Source organism: Octodon degus, unplaced genomic scaffold (genome assembly GCF_000260255.1).
Source record: "Octodon degus isolate 3935 unplaced genomic scaffold, OctDeg1.0 scaffold00100, whole genome shotgun sequence".
NCBI classification, from domain to species: Eukaryota; Metazoa; Chordata; class Mammalia; order Rodentia; family Octodontidae; genus Octodon; species Octodon degus.
This window is the reverse complement of record NW_004524676.1, coordinates 22,399-39,488: the sequence shown is the minus strand read 5'-3', so window position 1 is coordinate 39,488 and position 17,090 is coordinate 22,399. Positions and strand designations below refer to the sequence as shown.

General features: G+C 42.4%; 1 protein-coding gene across 1 annotated transcript in view; it reads right to left on the bottom strand.

Annotated features, from left to right (window-relative positions):
• Positions 1 to 1,829: 1,829 nt before the first annotated feature.
• The window catches only part of Muc19 (mucin 19, oligomeric), a gene marked incomplete at its 5' end in the record, with an annotated part of 29,005 nt that continues 13,744 nt past the window's right edge, over positions 1,830 to 17,090 (bottom strand). The window contains 14 exons of the mRNA XM_012516307.1: positions 1,830 to 2,013; positions 3,058 to 3,166; positions 3,731 to 3,770; positions 5,005 to 5,115; positions 6,613 to 6,650; positions 7,076 to 7,232; positions 7,321 to 7,352; positions 9,232 to 9,261; positions 9,480 to 9,533; positions 10,907 to 10,960; positions 11,877 to 11,930; positions 12,038 to 12,079; positions 14,012 to 14,089; positions 15,760 to 15,810. Coding sequence (XP_012371761.1) covers positions 1,830 to 2,013; positions 3,058 to 3,166; positions 3,731 to 3,770; positions 5,005 to 5,115; positions 6,613 to 6,650; positions 7,076 to 7,232; positions 7,321 to 7,352; positions 9,232 to 9,261; positions 9,480 to 9,533; positions 10,907 to 10,960; positions 11,877 to 11,930; positions 12,038 to 12,079; positions 14,012 to 14,089; positions 15,760 to 15,810 — 1,034 coding nt within the window. The remainder of the gene's footprint in view (positions 2,014 to 3,057; positions 3,167 to 3,730; positions 3,771 to 5,004; positions 5,116 to 6,612; positions 6,651 to 7,075; positions 7,233 to 7,320; positions 7,353 to 9,231; positions 9,262 to 9,479; positions 9,534 to 10,906; positions 10,961 to 11,876; positions 11,931 to 12,037; positions 12,080 to 14,011; positions 14,090 to 15,759; positions 15,811 to 17,090) is intronic.

The following is a 17,090-nucleotide window of genomic DNA, read 5'->3' as shown; positions in this document are numbered from 1 at the left end:
TACATTGTTGACTCCGTGTTCTACTGTTCACTGAGGTAAAAGGTATCTCCCTTCTTTGGATTATCTAGCATCCAAACTCTTCATAATTTTGCCAAATTACTAGCTCTAGCATGCTTTGGTACCAGGGATTGAACAGAGGACTTTGTGCTTGCCAAGCAGGCACTTATGCCACAGAGCTATATCCCCAGCTGGGCTCTGAGATGCTTTGAAAGGAAGAAAAAAATCTAGTATCAGTGACAAGAACAGTGGAAAGTCAAAGGCTTTGGGAGTGACAGTTGAAGTAACATAAGTAATTTATGGAGTTATTATCCATCTTTGGTGGCAATTACCAATATCCTAACAAACCAGGTTTCAACCCACCATTGGACATACCGTGCTTGATGGTGCACTTTTTTGTCCAAATGATATAGAATAGTGAGGGTAGTACACAAATGGGTCGCAATGTCAGGTTTGCCTGCATGTTGGGGAAAGGATGTGTTCACTGCACATTTTTATATATGTGAATGTTGTCATCCTAAGTACACTTAGGTATGTGTGCAGAGGAAGGGTCTACGAGAGGTGCTAGAGCAATGGATGGTGGAAATGATCACCATCGTGTTAATCTATTTCAAGGCGAAATAGATTATGCAGGTATCCAAATAGGGGAGTGGTGGGTGGCATGTGATTGTCGTCTTGCTGCTGGGGTATTTATAGAACATCCAGAGGGAGATGATAAATTCAAAGCAGTAGCAGTGTGACAAGTTCAGGGGAAGGTTTGGGGTGGTGACAGATACTAAAAATTCTGTGTGTAAATACATATGCACTTGAGTGGATGAAGTCTGTCAGCGAGCCTGAGTACACTAAGAGGAACAGAATGCAGCCGGAAAATGAAACATGCAAAGCTGAGATGCATGTAAATGGAGGAGTACAGCTGTACACAGAAGCAGCAGCACTAACTTAAGAGGATGCCATAGGAACTGTGAGGGAAGTGCTTCCAAAGAGGAGGAGGAAAAAGAAGGCAAACTCTAAGAAGAAAGGAAACGAGGGCTCGCAGTGTCCTGGGAGAAGGTGCTGGGTGGAAGGTGCCTGTACCTGGCACAGAGTAGCGGGGAAAGCAGCCTACGTTTTCAGCAAGTAGTGAGAAGAAGGGAGGCAGGTTAATGGCCTAAGGAGATAGGGTGGAAGAAACGTGCATTAGAGTCGCGCCATGCCTCCAGACCTCTTCACTTGCAGATATTTTTCTTTCTTTCCCAGTTACTTAGAGCTACATCCCTTGATGCTTTTTTTTTTTTTAAAGTATTTATTACAGGGTCTACACAGTCTCACTACACAGATCGGACTCATAGTAATCCTCCTATTTTCAGCCTCCCGAGGGCTGGGATTACAGGCATGTAACACCACGCCCAGTCTCAGCGCACGCTGGAGGCAGGGCTGGCACAGCACACTGGGGATCGAACCCCAGTCCCTGCATCTGCTTGAGCAGGTGCTTTGACCCACTGAGCTATTTGGCCGGCCCTTCTTTATGCTTTAAATTGACACAGGCTCTCAGAAAGTTGCAGAGGCTGGACTTCAATGTGTGATCCTCCTGCCTCCGCCTTCCAGAGTGCTCCAGCCACAGCTGTCCACCACCCTGCTCTGCTGACTTGCAGAATTTCCATTGCTATAAAACTAATGCATATGCTCGGCAATTGCTTGCAAAGTTGTATTTATTTTTCAGGATCAGTCAACAAGAGAAGTAAGTGTCTCATTACACGCATTCATGCTGAGTAAGATACAGGCATTAGTACAGTCTCTTTCATGACTTTTTCTTCACTCATAATATAAATACAACTACAAAGGTGGGGTGAGAATTAACGCATTGCTGCAGTTTGGGAAGTGTGGCACAGGTCGGCGCAGGAGCAGCTGGTGGTGTGCCTGTATTTGTAGGACAGCGTGGTACCATCCGGACAATCCAGGCTAATTTCTCTATACTCATAGTTTCCTTCTCGGCAGCAAAGACATGAATTTTCCAACTGAAACAGATCATAATTGTACCTAAAAGAAAACAAAATTCAGTAATGAACATATGTGAAATGCATTGAAAATAAATCACCATCAACATTTACGCTCTCATGGATTGTTGAAGTGACTGGAGCTGCCAGGTGACAGAGCCTTCCCAGCCCTGGCACCTCACCCTGTAAATTTCTAAGGGAGGTCACTGATAATGGGTATGTAAGGCCCCAAGAGCCAGACACCTAAAAAGAAGACTCATAATTTCATAAGTAGGATATTATATTACAGAGAGTGAACAAGGTAGATTTCTAAAAAGCCAATATGCTGCCATAATGTTTTCTCAATCTATCTGTAAAATAGCATACAAAGGGAAAATATATACCTCTACAATTCAAGTTTAAAAATAATTTGAGAAATATATTTAGTTAACTACTTACTGCAGTCAGTGCAAAAATATGGGCCTCTCTGCCCCCAGTAGGTGTGTCTAAAGCTACCCAGAATGACTCCTCCCTGTCTAGCATATCTATTTCATTGCTCAGGTCTTAATTTGGATGCTTGTTTCATGAGGCCTTAATCATCAAACATCATTGCTGTCATCAAAATTTCTCTCTGTAAGGCTCAATGCTTAATTTCTTCCACAATCTTACAGAATATGTGCACAGTTATGGTTTGTGTGTATTTGTCCCCCCAAAGCCTCATGCAGTCATTGAAGTGAAGTGTTACTGTTTGGTTAATTCATGAACCAAGGCTGGGATTATGGGCCTGAGTGCTGCTGGGATTATGGGTGTGAGTGCTACGCCCAGCCTGGGGCAGGTAGCCTGAATGTAACTCAAGGGAGACCTGCTCTCTGTGGCCATTCTTGCTGCTGCTTCTCCATTTTGCTCTCTGCTCTTTGCCACCACCATGAAAGGCTGCTCTCTGCCATGTGCCGCTCTGCCTTGAGCCGGCTGAGTATGGACTGAACCCTCCAGTGACTGTAAGCTAAATAAACCTTTCCTTCCTTCATTCTGAGTGTTGGGTATTTGTCCCAGCAGCGAGAGAAGAGTAACTGAGACACACACTAACACACAAACACAGAAAACTCACCGGACAGTCTTTTTGCACTCCCCTACACATCTTGCCATCTCAACCTTTTTCTTGCAATTGTTGTAGTTCACAGTGACATTCACGGGGGAAGATCTGCAGCTGGTGTTACCTGCAGCAAAGTGGGTGACAGTGGCACAAGTAAGTTTTTAAATGTCAAAGAATGCAAAACCTCCTTTGTCTTAGCCATAGGAAACAAGAGCCTCAAGTATTAATGTGAATAAGGGTCTTAACTATTTCAGCGCCCAGGACTAGGCAACTAGTTGATAAATTTTACCTGAGTATTGCTTTTATCGTTACAGGTGGGGAAAGAGGAACCAAGTAGAAGGACTGGGGTAGGGCTAGGAGGGACACAGATTCGTTTGGACCTGCTCTTTCTCATGGCTGATCATCCGCCTAAAGGCTGACAATTCGACTTGGTATTAGGAGAGCCAGGTCATCTTTTTCTAAGATTACTTTTTCCTTTATAAACATAACTGGTTTATACAAGGCAGAATACAGCCATCAAGATGGATATAAGTATAATCCATAAGTATCACTTAGTAGTTTACCATGTACATTAGATTAGCTGTTAAATAATAGGAAGCTTCCTGTTCATAATCTGGCATTTTGTTTTAAAGAAATGCTAAGTTTTTATCAACAGCTTACATTGCTCTATAGGTGCAGGTGAACTTACATTTATAGCAACATTTGTTTGAATCATAGGTTCTATCTTTCTGCGAAGAGAAAAAAAATTCTTTTACATTTTTCTGTACACAGCATCAGCAATGGGGAAAGGGAAAGGATGAAAATGCTAATTTAGACTCAAATTTCCAACACTAGTTAGGAAAAGAAAACAATGTTTAATCGAAATTATTTTAAAAGACCATGCAAGCTTGGTGTTGTGATGTACACCTATAATCCCAGCTCTTGGGAAGTTGAGGTAGAAGGATCCTTCTGAGTTTGAGGCCAACCTGGGCTACAAAGTGAGCTCAAGGGCAGCCTGAACTGCATAGTGAGACCCTGTCTTAAAAAGACATTGAAAAAAGAACATGCAAAAAGTAAAGTCAGATTATTCTCCTTTATTTATTTATTTGATAGAACTGGGGATTGAACTCAGGCCCTTGTACTTGCCAGGCAAGCGCTTATGCTACTGAGCTATCTCCCTGGCCCTATTCTGACAGATGAAAACTATTTTGACAATCAATGATAACAGAGGTCAAGATCTATACCTTAGGCTATATTTCATTTCAAACCTACCAGTATCTCAAAGTAGACACTCAATGAAATATTAAAATCCAATGTTAGAAGTATAAAATTTGACACTATCTTATACATGGTAGCTTCAGAAAAAATCCAATAATTTTAAGTTGTTTTCATTAATTGAATTGAATCACTAATACAAAAAAACCCTCTATCATATCTGGGGGCATATAAAGTAAAGTAATTGCAGCTTAAAGTTATAAACAGTACACACATATGTGATTATGAATATTTGTATTTTTATAGGAAATTATAAAATGTTGAATTTTATTTGTTTATAAAGATAGAATAATGAAAAACAAAAAGCCATAGATATAGCTCAGTGGCATAAGTGTCTGCGTGGCAAGTGTAAGGTCCTGAGTTCAATCCCTGGTACTGCAAGGAAAGGAAGGAAGGAAGGGAGGGAGGGAGGGAAGGAACAAAGAAAGGAAGAAAATATTTTGTGCAACAACCTACTCTTACAGTAGCACTAATGTTTTATAGAGCCTGCAAAACGTGATTCATTCTTGATATGAAAAGTATACACACATAGTAATAGGTAGATATACCTGGAACCTTCTGGCTCAGGATAAAGGAAGTATCTGTGTTACCAGTGAGATTTAAGTCTGCTGGCCAGGCATAAATATTTCCATGGGAGGAAGGAAACAGGCTGGGTTTCTGGCTCACGAGAAGGGACCTTACTGGTGAAGATCCGGGAGGATGGCTTACCTTTGCACACCAAGTCTGCTTTGGGCAGCTTTGGACGACGGCAACCAAGCCAGCGTCACTGCAGGAGTAGGAGACACACGGGTTGCTGGGGTCATTGAAGGAAGTACCAATCTGGATGGTAGGAGGGGAGAGATTATTTGTCTCAATTTCTCCTTGAGATTGACAGTTAAGCCAAAACCAACTCCTACTTCGCCACTGTGCTGTGATACTTCCAGCCATGAAGTTAATACTAAGACTAAAGGTGGTTTGAAAGTCTTCTATGTCCGTGAACAAGTTGACATTCTTTATGGAGGCCACAGCACAGAACATGTCAAGACTCTCTATCTCCAAAATAAAATTCACTGAAAGTTACTCCATTATATTTTCAAGATTTTTTCAAGAAAGGTTATTTTCTGGAAAGCAACACATTCAGCATTTGTGACTCTCAGAGTTTGAAGGAAAGAAATAAAGTATTTAAATTGGAAAAGTTCAAAATCAGTTTATCGATTACAACAATCTCAGCCAGATCTGATGGCACATGTCTGTAATCCCAGCACTCGGGAGGCTGAGGCAGGAGGATAGCTGAGCATTCAAGACCAGACTGGGCTACAAAGTGGGCTCAAGGCCAACCTGAGCTGCATAGTCAGACCTTATCTCAAAAAAATAAGAAAGACAAAGAAAAACATTGAGTCTCCCAGCGTGTTTTCTATCTTGCTTGTGCTCCTATGTGCTGAGTCATCTTACTTTACAAGTCACTAATGTTCAACATTCAAATCAGTCCGAGATACTGTTCATCTCAACATCTCAGACCACAAATTAAACTTTCTTAGTAAATGGCAAATGAAAATTTTACTTTTTGAACTGTTCCGTGCATACATAATTATTGGAATTTTTTTCTTCGCTTTAAACACCATTATATTTGGTGTCTGAAAATTATAGCTTCGACTTGAGAAACTAAAATTAAGAAACCCAGGTAGAAATCTGAATGTGGTAGGAGTGTTGTATGAATAAAACTAGCATAGGCAGTTTCATAAATTTCCTAACTTACCACATCTATCTAGATTTTGTAATATTTAGTATCAACAAATCAAGTATATGAATACCAATTTGAGCATCATCTGACTTTTCTGGCTTCCTGACACTTTTCCCAAAAGTTGAATTACTGTCCACAACGTCCAACCCGTTGTCCAGATCCAGCCCTCGCTCTCCTTGTGCTGCTGGGGCCACACGGTGGGCTCTAGTCCTTTGGGTTTTCTTTTTGATCTCTGACAATCTGGCCACCTGATCTTTCTGACTATAAGCACAGTTCAAGTCTGTTCATTGATTTGAATGTTACAAACTCTGAATTCTCCATCTGGCAAGACCTATGGGGAATTCTGTTCGGAAACTCCACTGCTGGGTAGTTAATTACCAAGTGTACTTTCACCCTCTGAAAAGAACCCTGGTGAGTGTTACATCTGACAGTCCTTTGAAGGATGAACATGAAAAATGAAAAAGTTATTCCACCATTACCCATGGGTTTTTTTTTTTTTTCATATTATAAGCCAAAAGACCCATGGTGTAGCTTAGCTTTGTATTTATTCATATGGTCATATTAATAAAAACATTTTAGACAAGAAAGGGACTTACCTCATAATCAGTATTATTGTATAAACATGTTCTTGGTTCTGAAAAATAAATACAAATTTAAAGTCCACTTTATTTTTATTTATTTGTTTATTTTTTGCAGTACCAGGGATCTAACTTGCGACCTTGCACGTGCCAGGCAGGCACTTATACCGCTGAGCTATATCTTCAGTCCCAATAAATATAAATTTTTATTCTAAAATAAAATCTTTTATGACATTGAAACTAGATGAGATTCGACTTATCAGCGTGTTACATTTCTCCTTCTCATAACGTAATGTCCTTTTAGCCTGCTGGTTATGTGGGGTTTCCTTTATTCTCAAAGATGCTAAGTTTTAAGAGGAAGAATAAGTGTTTTATCAAATGACTACTATTGTAACACATCATAGCCTACCAAGGCTCTCTTGAACATGTAAACAAGTAAACCACAAACATTGGATTCAAGTATGGTACTAGAGATACACACCACAGCGTCCGATTTCACAGCACGTGTCGTTAAACAGGACCAGCTTCTCTGCCGCTGTGCACGTGGGCGGGGCGGGGCATTCCTTAGGCTGGCACTGCACGGCCCTCGTGTGGGTGCAGGTACACTGATGGCACTGGGAGGCCCAGCTGTCCCCAGGCTGCAGACACAGTCCAAAGCTAGACTTCCGTTCAAATGCAGGAATGCAAGCACATTTGGATTCGGGCGGAGCAAAACTGGGTACTTACAGACTTTTCTTCTCCCAGCGGACCATGACAAACTGTTAACATGAAATGATGAACACTAATTAAATTTGGCAAAATACAACCATCTGTTATTTATAGATAACCAGCAGGTGGCCAATACCGTAATTGGCACCAGGATTTGAGTCACAGAATTATGGAAGATTAGACAGTGCTAGAGGTGGATAAATCACATCTACCTACATCATGCAGCCTGTCCCCAAGAAATGTGTGTGTGTGTGTGTTGCAGGGGAGTGTCTTAATCTTATAAATCCCAACAAAGGGCAATTCCTGGCTTGACCTGTAGTGCCCAATCAATCTTAAGACTACTGCTTGTCTTACTGTTTTAGTCTGATTTATGCTTCTAAAATTCTATGAAGTCATAAGACTTCACAATTACCAGATGCAATGGTGCTTTTCAGTTGTTTAAATTCTGCACCATACCTGAAATTATTAATTCTCACCTTCATGAAAATGTTTTCCCTCCTTTGCTTTAATCAAGGAGACTCCTATCTTTTTTTTCTTTTTCTTTCTCCTTGTGTTTTTGAAACAAGATCTACCAATGCAGTTCAGTCTGGCCTTGAGCTCACTTTGTAGCCCAGGCTGGACACAAACTTGCAATGATCCTCCTGCCTCAGCTTCCTGAGTGCTGAGATTACAGGCGTGCGCCATCATGCCCAGCAGATCTCTGTGGCTTTTGTCTCCATAATATCTCCTGTAAAATGAGATGCTGGCTCTCAAACGTGTGGCTCCAGCTCCACCTGCTCCTCTCAGGAGCTGGGGACCGACCCAGTTCTCCCCCGCTCAACAGACAGAGTCCCAACAGACCTACAGCAACCTCAGGCTTGAAGTGCACAAGGGCAACTGTGCCCTCTTGTCCCCAGAGCCCACTTTCTCTTCCACACTAGCTTATTTTTAAGAACCACATTTATTCTTTTAAGAATTCTAATTTAAAATGGAGCCATTTTGATTCCTACCCTCCCATCATTTGCCATCCGTTTCGCTGCCTAACCCTATACCTCTCTCCTTGTTTAAATCATTTCTTTATCCTACTTGCTATAACACTACTCCAAAATCTTATTATCATTTATAATTCTAAGCTGCTTAGATCTCTTTCTGATCTAATCAATTCCTTGGGCCATAGGTAAAGTAATTTTCCTAATGTCTAGATCTTATTGCTGCTTAATTAAAAACTTGCTGGCTTCTTATGGTCTTCTAAAAAACATTTTATCCTGCTTCCCAGGGTCTCCCGTATTGAGATGCACCCACATTCTAGCTGTCTCTCACTTCCATTAATCTACATTCAACCTACATGTTGTTCTCAAATTCCAATCCTATAAAGCAATCCTTCAAAAAACTATGGTATATATGACACACAGCATGCACTCTTCATATAATACAAATCTCAGTTTTGTCTGTGACATTTATTTATGACTTCACATGAATACCATCTTTTTCACTGAAAATATTTCTTCCCTTACTGCATACTAAAATTAAAGAATTTTTTAGGATTTTTCTCCTAACTGCTATAAAATATTATTACATTCCCTTCAGAATAAGGGAATCTGTTTTCTAAATTGACTGAACTCTGGCTAAGGTGAATTTTTCTTGCTACAGTTTAACCCTTTAAAAAGTCACAATGATCTACTTTTTCAAATGGTCGCTTTCCGGTGACAGAATTTTGGCCAACAGATATAATGACATAAAGTAACTAAATCTAGCAAGGTGTATTTAATTTGGCTGCTTTCTTTGTGAGTGTGAAACTATTACTCATTCATTTGGTGAAGGAAAACTGTATGTATCCAGTTCAACTTACAACATTTTCATGGCTAGTGATTTGCCAGCATGGCAGGTGACACTGGCTCCACAGGAAGCACTCCTGCAGAGTGACTGTGCCGTGGAGGCATTCCTTCTTACCTGGAGCAGGTGGAGGTGCTGCTGGGCATCCTGCAGAAAAAGAGAAAGCTCATGTCTCCACAGTTGCTGGAATCATTGCCTAATTCATTTCTCTATTGCTGAAAAATGGCTGCGGAGCCAGTCAGACAGGTACGTGCCCCTCGCCCTGCTTTTTCTGGTACTCACAGCAATGGAGACCCCCCACCCCTTCCAAACAGATCATTTGGACCTCGAATTTTAATCTGAGACAAATACAAAAGTTGGCTCACCTGTGGTAGTAGTTCCAGGAGTGGCAGTTGTTCCAGATGTTTCCTTGGAAGTATCTAAAATGAGAAAGGGAAAAATAATACACCTGCTCAAGGACCATGTCCCCAAGACATCTCTGCAAGGAGCTAATTCTGGTTCAGGCCTCTTTCACTGAAACATCAAGAGGTCTCCAGCAACTCCCTGTCCACAGGCATGAATGTCTGTATGATTTCCACATCTAGATCCTCAAGTGACAACAAGGTTTCTTAAAATTCACTGTGTAAAACTTGGTTTCCTAGTACGGTTATAAATTCTCTCCTTCCAAATTACTACCAACGTGTAAGAAAAAGTATGAGTTGATCCAGGTACCTTAATGTTCCCCTCAACTTGACTAACTTCTAAGCATGGTTTCCCTATCTATAAATCCTTGGCTTCCTGTTTCTTGTATCATTTACTTTAGAAAGCTTGCAATAATATGGTATTTCCTCGACCACGTTAAGATGTAGATCTCCCAGTTTCTCGCCCATTTTACAACTGAAGAATATCTTTCTCAAGGGTTCCTTTGAAATGCAATTATGAAGCAAAAGGATCCCTCAGTCTCTTGGTCCCTGTTGGAGACTAGGGGCTTTGACCAGATTAAACACCCATCAGCCAATGGGGTAATCTGATCCCTCCTCCCCAGTGGCCTCGGGTATTTTCCCCCCAGCACTTAGATTCTCTTGCTGCTTTGTTCAGAGGTACGAGTTCAGTCCTGCTCCTCTCTGGTAATGGCTTTGATGTCTCTTACAATAACTTTGAATAAAGCCTTCTTTGCCTGTTTAGCTCTGAATGGTGAAATTTTCCTTTTACCACTGAAGTTTGATGCTCCTTCACAGAGACACACAGTGGTTCTCCAAAACCCTGGTGTTGAAGAGAGAAGAATGTAGACCCTTGTTGAAGGAGGCCCCTTCTATTACCTGAGTGGGGACCTTCTGATGTCGCAGTGATGCTGCTCCATGCCACAGTGGTGCCTGCAAAGCCAAATGAAGGGTGACTCATAGCACAGCCTCTTTGCCTGTCTTTCCAAAACATCAGGAAGATACGGAAATCAGATGAAATTCTTGACCTGTGCTACAGCTAGTCTGCAGAGCCCCTTTGTGAACTGCAGAACAACAACAAGACCCTTGGGCAGATGGAGCCTCTTAGACGCGCATCTTGTCTACCCGTCCTTGTCTGTGGTGTGCAAAGTGAGCCTCCACTACCTTACTGCAGGCTCTGGTCTAAGTTCTAGAAAGCCAGAAGGAAAAAAAGTAGCAGTTGTTGATAGCCCAATAGGTTTAAGCCACTGGCAGTCAGTCATTAAACCTTATAAAAGCCACAGAAGTATGAAGTAGGGACTGCTACCTTAATTATGGTCAATTCCAGAGAGGGAATTTATTTTTTAGACTTACAGTTAGAGCCACTTACTTACCTGTGTTTGAACTTGCAGGGACAGTGCTTGTGCTAGCTGCTACCCTGGGAGTACCTGTTATAAGAGAGAAGGGTGAGCTGCACAAAGTCTCTCTCAACCTAAGAAGAGCATGATGTTGTCACATTTTCCTGTCTCTCTGATGCAACAGAAAACAACTGAACATGTTTTCTTGCACCAGATGGTAAGCCTACGACATGTCCCCACTCCCCTCTGGGAGTACAGTTTACTTGCCTGGTCCTTCCATTTGTATAGAACTGGCATTATCTATCCCCTGATCCGGGTGTGGTGGTGCACACCTGTAACCCCAGCACTCAGGAGGCTGAGGCAGGAGGATCGCTGTGAGTTTGAGCCCAGCCTGGCTACAAAGTGAGTTCAAGGCTAGTGTGCACTGCATAGTGAAATTCTATCTCAAAAAGCAAAAAAATAGTAAGAGACCATTTTTCTTATAAGCACATGATTTCCTTCCATTGATTTAACTCTGGTTCTCCCAGGAAGAAAACCAGAAAAAGTACCTAAACTGGTGATTGGCAACTGTTAGTTTGAAAAATTCTTCACATTTTTTTCTCCTTTTTGAGATGGGGTATTTCTATGCAGTGCAGGCCTGCCTTGAGCTCACTTTGTAGCCCAGGCTGGTCTTGAACCTGCAATAACCCTTCCTGCCTCAGCCTCCCAAGTGCTGGCAGTGCAGGTGTGTACCACCACTCCTGGCCTTGGCTGCTATTTTATGACTTTCACTGGTCCTGGGGTCCTGCTTGAGAGAACAAGCGAAACAAAGAAAGGGTTCTGTAGCTAAACCTATCCCGTGTCCTCTAGGAAAAGTCAAGAGTTAAGAGGTCAGGCTGGCCTCGCAGTGGCCCATTGAGAGAGAGCCATCACCTTTCTGCCAGGTTCATTTTCATTCACGGTCTGTAGGGATACAGTAAACACAAATGGAGAATCAAAGAAAATTCAAAATCAGAAAAAAATGTACCTGATGAAACTTCTATCTTGGTTGTCCCAATATCTTCCTGAAACACTGTGGTCTCTTTGAGAACAAAGGAGGAAAATTGAGATTAAAAATGTGCACTCGTAAAACTCACACAGTAGCCTTGGATCTTGTCCCTAGCGCATTTAGAGGAGAAACTGACTTACCTGTGTGGAGACTTCTGGGTGAGGACACAGTCCCAGTGGAACCTGGGACAGGAGAGAAAAGAAAGGGGGCTCTGTGAGCAACAGCTTCCCAGCTAGCCTGCTTACTTGGTTGCTTCCTTCCTTCCTTCCTTTCTTCCTTCCCTCCTTCCATCCTTCCATCCTTCCTTCCTCCCTCCCTCTCTCCTCCTCCCTTCTTTGGTACAGGGGATTGAACGCTGCCTCTGCACTGAGCTACATCCCTAGCCCACCCTCTCTTTTTTATTGTGAGGCAGTGTCTCACTAAATAGCTGAATTGTCCCATCTAGGTTTAATCTTGTGATCCTCCTGCCTCAGCCTCCCATAGACTTGGGATTACAGGCATGTACCACAATGCCCGGCTGCAACACATGTCTTACTGAGCAGAGATTATCATGTAAGATAAATCTATTTGTTTAGGTGAAACAATGTATTCCTTCACCAGGAGTCCTTGTCCTAAAACATGAAATTATATGATACTCTGTTTTATTCTTCCAGTCCTCTGGGGTCCTCCATTCCCAGAGTGTCAGGGAGATGTGTCTTTCCCAGCCGCACCTTTTCCAGTTCCCGTGCCCACCTGTTTTACTTCCTGTACCTCAGCTCCCTGGAATCCGTTCCTCCCTTCTACTCAAAGTCTTATTACCATGGGGCTAGATTCCCTAAAACGTGTCTTATTTACCAAATGCATCCCTGGCAATCCAGGCAGATCCTACAAATTTAATCTGAGATTTGAATTCCCACCTTATAGGCAATTTGGTCTCCTAGAATCTCCCAGTGCCCCGATATTCTGCTGGGCTAAAGGCAAACACATCAGCAAGTGCCAAACCAAAGTTCTCCCTCTTCTAGGCTTTTGTCTTCACCCCTCAATTTTCTTCCTCTGTGTCAATATCTGAAACAAACGCACTGGCACCCATAGTGGCAACATCATTTGTAAGCAGTGGGCTGACAGATCTTTATCTCTGGTCCTGGCCAAGCTTTGGGGCTCCACAACTCCTTATCCTTTCTCCTCTGTATCAGCACCAGGAGGCCTAGAGCATTTCACACTCACACTATCAAAATCTGGCCTTACCTTATTTTCTATCAATTACTTGTATTTTCTACTTAAAGAAAAATAGTTTTAAGCTTTTTGCCCAAGATACTCTGGAGAGCTTTCTTCAATAACTGACTAATGCACATTGGAACTTCCAGCAATAGGTGCAAGGGAAGAAGGTACTCCTTTGGAATTTGACATGGAAAGAACTGAGATTGAGAGACAGTGAAATGGGGGGAGAGAAAGACATAAAGACTTTTTTAACCTGACAATAGCAGGGACTTGAACAAATTCACATTTCTTATAAGCAGTAAAAGAATCTCTTTGTGCAAGAGAAGCAAATACCACGTTTTCTTAAATATATTCTCCTTCTACCAAGAAAATATATGTAAAAACTCCCATTCGGAGCCCTTTGCTAGGGTTCATTCCTTTGGCATGAAGTGCACTTCCTCTGCTCATGTATTTGATTCCCTGTGACTTGGCTTTGTGGTGCTTCTGGGTAGAAGCCATGGTGGGGAAGAGAGTATGCTAAAAATAATTTAAATGTGTTGGAACCTCAGTCACCAGGATTAAACTCATGAGATTAGGTTTTATACTCCAGAATCACAAATAGGTGAATTTATAATCTATACTGACCAGGACTAGTTTTCTGGGCCCTTTGAAACACAAGCTGAACCTGAAGGGTTTCCTACAAAGTGAGATGGAGGATTGAGAGGAGCCATTGCACTGAGCTTGTTAAAATTCCATCTAAAAGGATGCTGTGTGGAGAAAATCAGTTTAAAGAGAAAAGGCGCAAGCCTGATATATGTGGCATATTAGCTCTTTAAATAAAATACAAAACTCTTTCAACCCATCTCTCACTTATCCATTGCCTACCATGAATCTGGAGAACCCTGGAACCTGAGGTGCTGACAGAGCAAGCTACTCACCAGTGACCCTTCCACCTTTTGTGGAAGTCCCAACTTCTGTGGAAGTTGTAGTCCCAACTTCTGTGGAAGTTGTAGCCCCTGCGAAGAAACGGAGAAGTATTTGAGGAAATGTGTGACACTGTTACTTTATGTGCTATCTCCATGGGAAACATAGGTCCTCCGAAGTTCAAAGTCAAATCTCTCCACCACGTTGATGACTCACATGTGCTACTCCCAGGGGCAACCGTTGTACCAACAGTTATCTTAGTGGTAACTGAAATCACAAAAGAAGAGAATCACCATGAATTCCCTCTAGGAATTGGTTTAGTATGGATGGTGGATGGATGGATGGATGGATGGATGGATGGATGGATGGATGGATGGATGGATGGATGTAGAGAGAGGGTCTCACTTTGCAGTTCAGACTGGCCTTGAACTCACTATGTAGCCCAGACTGGCCTCAATCTCACAGTGATCTTCCTGCCTCAGCTTCCTGAGTGCTGGGATTATAGGCATGTGCCAACACATCCAATTAATTTATAGGTTTCTTTAGTGAACTGAAAGGAACCTTCCTGCCCTGAGTGAATGTAATATAGGCAATTACGCCACTGTCTTTCGAATTTACAAGGGATAACTCACATGGGGTAATGTGATAGCAAAGTGGAAATCATTACTTAGAGAAATTGAGTAACATTCCCACTGGGTTTATTGTAACCAATGTAATTTAAGATAAAGAGAACAATAATTATTTAAGTGGCAAGTGGTCACCTATTTTAATGTCAGTCTCTGTGGTACCACCACCTCTTACAGAAGCTGTGGATTCTAAAGGAAAGGGGAAAAGAAGGGAATTCAGAAGAGTCAGGAACCGAGGCTCCTGTTCTCCATTAGGGGAGTGATTTACCTGTATTGGAGCTTCTGGACGCGGCTGGTGGGCTAGTGTCTCTCCCAGTGGTGCCTGAAGCAGCAGAGAGGAAGTGAGTGAGAGAGAGAGAAAACAAAAGGAACGATGTTTACCTTCCTAAGAGTGAGGCCGAGGATGACTGCTGGTGACTGGAAAGCTGCAGAAAGCCCTCCTCGGGCATTCTGCCATCACTAAGCACATTCTCCATTCTTAGCTTCAAAGCACATTACTCCTCAACACAGTAGCACATGTGAGGAGATCGTTTTCAGGGATAGTGTATTCCAGAGCTGTTTTGTGTGCCTATGTCATGCTTCATTATCAATATAAACTTGGTGGTGGTGGGGTGCAGTATGGGGGGGGGTGGATTCAGTGACAACACCCCCTTATCTGGGCCCAATGTCAGAGAAATAGGGGCATCTTCTTTTATTCACCTGGTTGAATGCCACGGAGTTGGCTACCAGATGCTTCCAGAAGAAGAAGAAAATTACCTGCATCTTCATTTGGATAAAGTACTGATTTCATAGACATGCTCATGTGCTACAATAGTTTAGACAATGACCATGAAATTGAGTAGAGTCGTGTAGTGACAATGCAATATCATAACTGGGGGAGAGACTCTGGGTCCACAGTGCCTGAGCTGGAGTCTGCTGTTTACTTGCAGTAGGACCTTAGGCAAGTCACTAGCTCTGAGCCATAGATGTTCACACTTGTAAAAATAATAGTACTCTCCTCACCTTTGGGGTAAGGAATAAAAGACCTAAGAAGGGGGTGTAGTATCTGGCACATGGCCTGGGGGAGAGTGTTAGCCACTGGGCAGCACCATTGTCACAAGAGCAAAGTAGAGGGCTTAGGAAACGCGTGAACTCACCGGTACTCATTCCACTTTCTGTGGTCGCACCACCTCCAGAGGCTGTAACAACTAAAAAGAAAGAAAAGCATGAGGCCGCAAGGATTTAGCATTCTGAGGCCAGGGAAGAGCACACTTTTGTTGAAAGCTGTCTCTGGAGACACGCTTCTCGGCTGGAGGAGGTCCTGTGGGGCAACTCCTCAGGTCAGCGCAGCGTGCTAAATCTGCACAGGTGTGTACCAGAAGCTACCTTAAGGGAAGGGGACAGCGCCTCCCACTGGGAGGAGACCAGAGTCGAGAAGCAACTTGGGCTTCCTCAATGGGTGGTGAATTATTTACATTTTCTCTTGCATAGTTTTATATCCAAATCAAAGAAAGATAGCAATTCACCACAAGGACCCCCTGCCTCTGCACTTTAAAGGAACGAAGAGGCTCGTTTCCTGCCACATTCGCCTGTTGTGCTACCAGGTTCCTGACTTACTGATGCCCCAGCAGCAGCTCCAAAAAGACGCACAGAGAAAAACTGTTTAAAATTCTTTAAAGAGAATAAAAAATAATTTTAAAAAAGCATTAGAAAGGATACCAAATTTCATTAAATAAGACAATAGGAATTCAACAATGACTGTTGTGTTGCATATTGTTGTCTTCAAATTAGTTGTTCAGATTACCAGATATAAGCATGCAAAAAGTTGGTGCCAAAAATTTTTTAAAAAATTAAGTATTATCTGTTCCTTTCAATAGACCAATAGAAATAAGCAGTGGAAGGGAGAGAGATCTTTTTACCATAAAGTTAAACTAAAGATACTGGAAAAGCCATGCACAATCTGGTCACTTTTGTGCCCAAGGAAAAAATCTACTGGGCTGGGGAGATAGCTCAGTGGTCTAAGTGACTGCCTGGCAAGCAGAAGGACGTGGGTTCAATGCCCTGTACTGCATGCTGTGCTGGCCTGGGCATGGTGGTGCAGGCCTGTGATCCCAGCACTGGAGAGGCTGAGACGGGAGGATCACTATGAGTCCAAGCTGTGTAGTGAGACCCTGTATCCCCTATATCAAATAAATAAAAATTTAAATAAAAAGGATTCTATGGCATTGAGGTTAATTTATGTGTTCATTTGGGCCTTGTGATAACCTGAAGAAAAACTCATTAAGCCTGAATGTTCTTTAGCTGCTGCTGTGCTGATGCCTGAAATGACAAATAGGAAAAGTAGCCCACTATCAATGCAAGGATCTATGAAGGTGTCTGGACCATTTCTGGGACTTCAAAAATCTGCCCAGGTCAAAACCAATCTTTGTTGTCTGTCTGTGTCTGTGTCTGTGTCTGTGTCTGTGTCTGTGTCTGTGTCTGTGTCTGT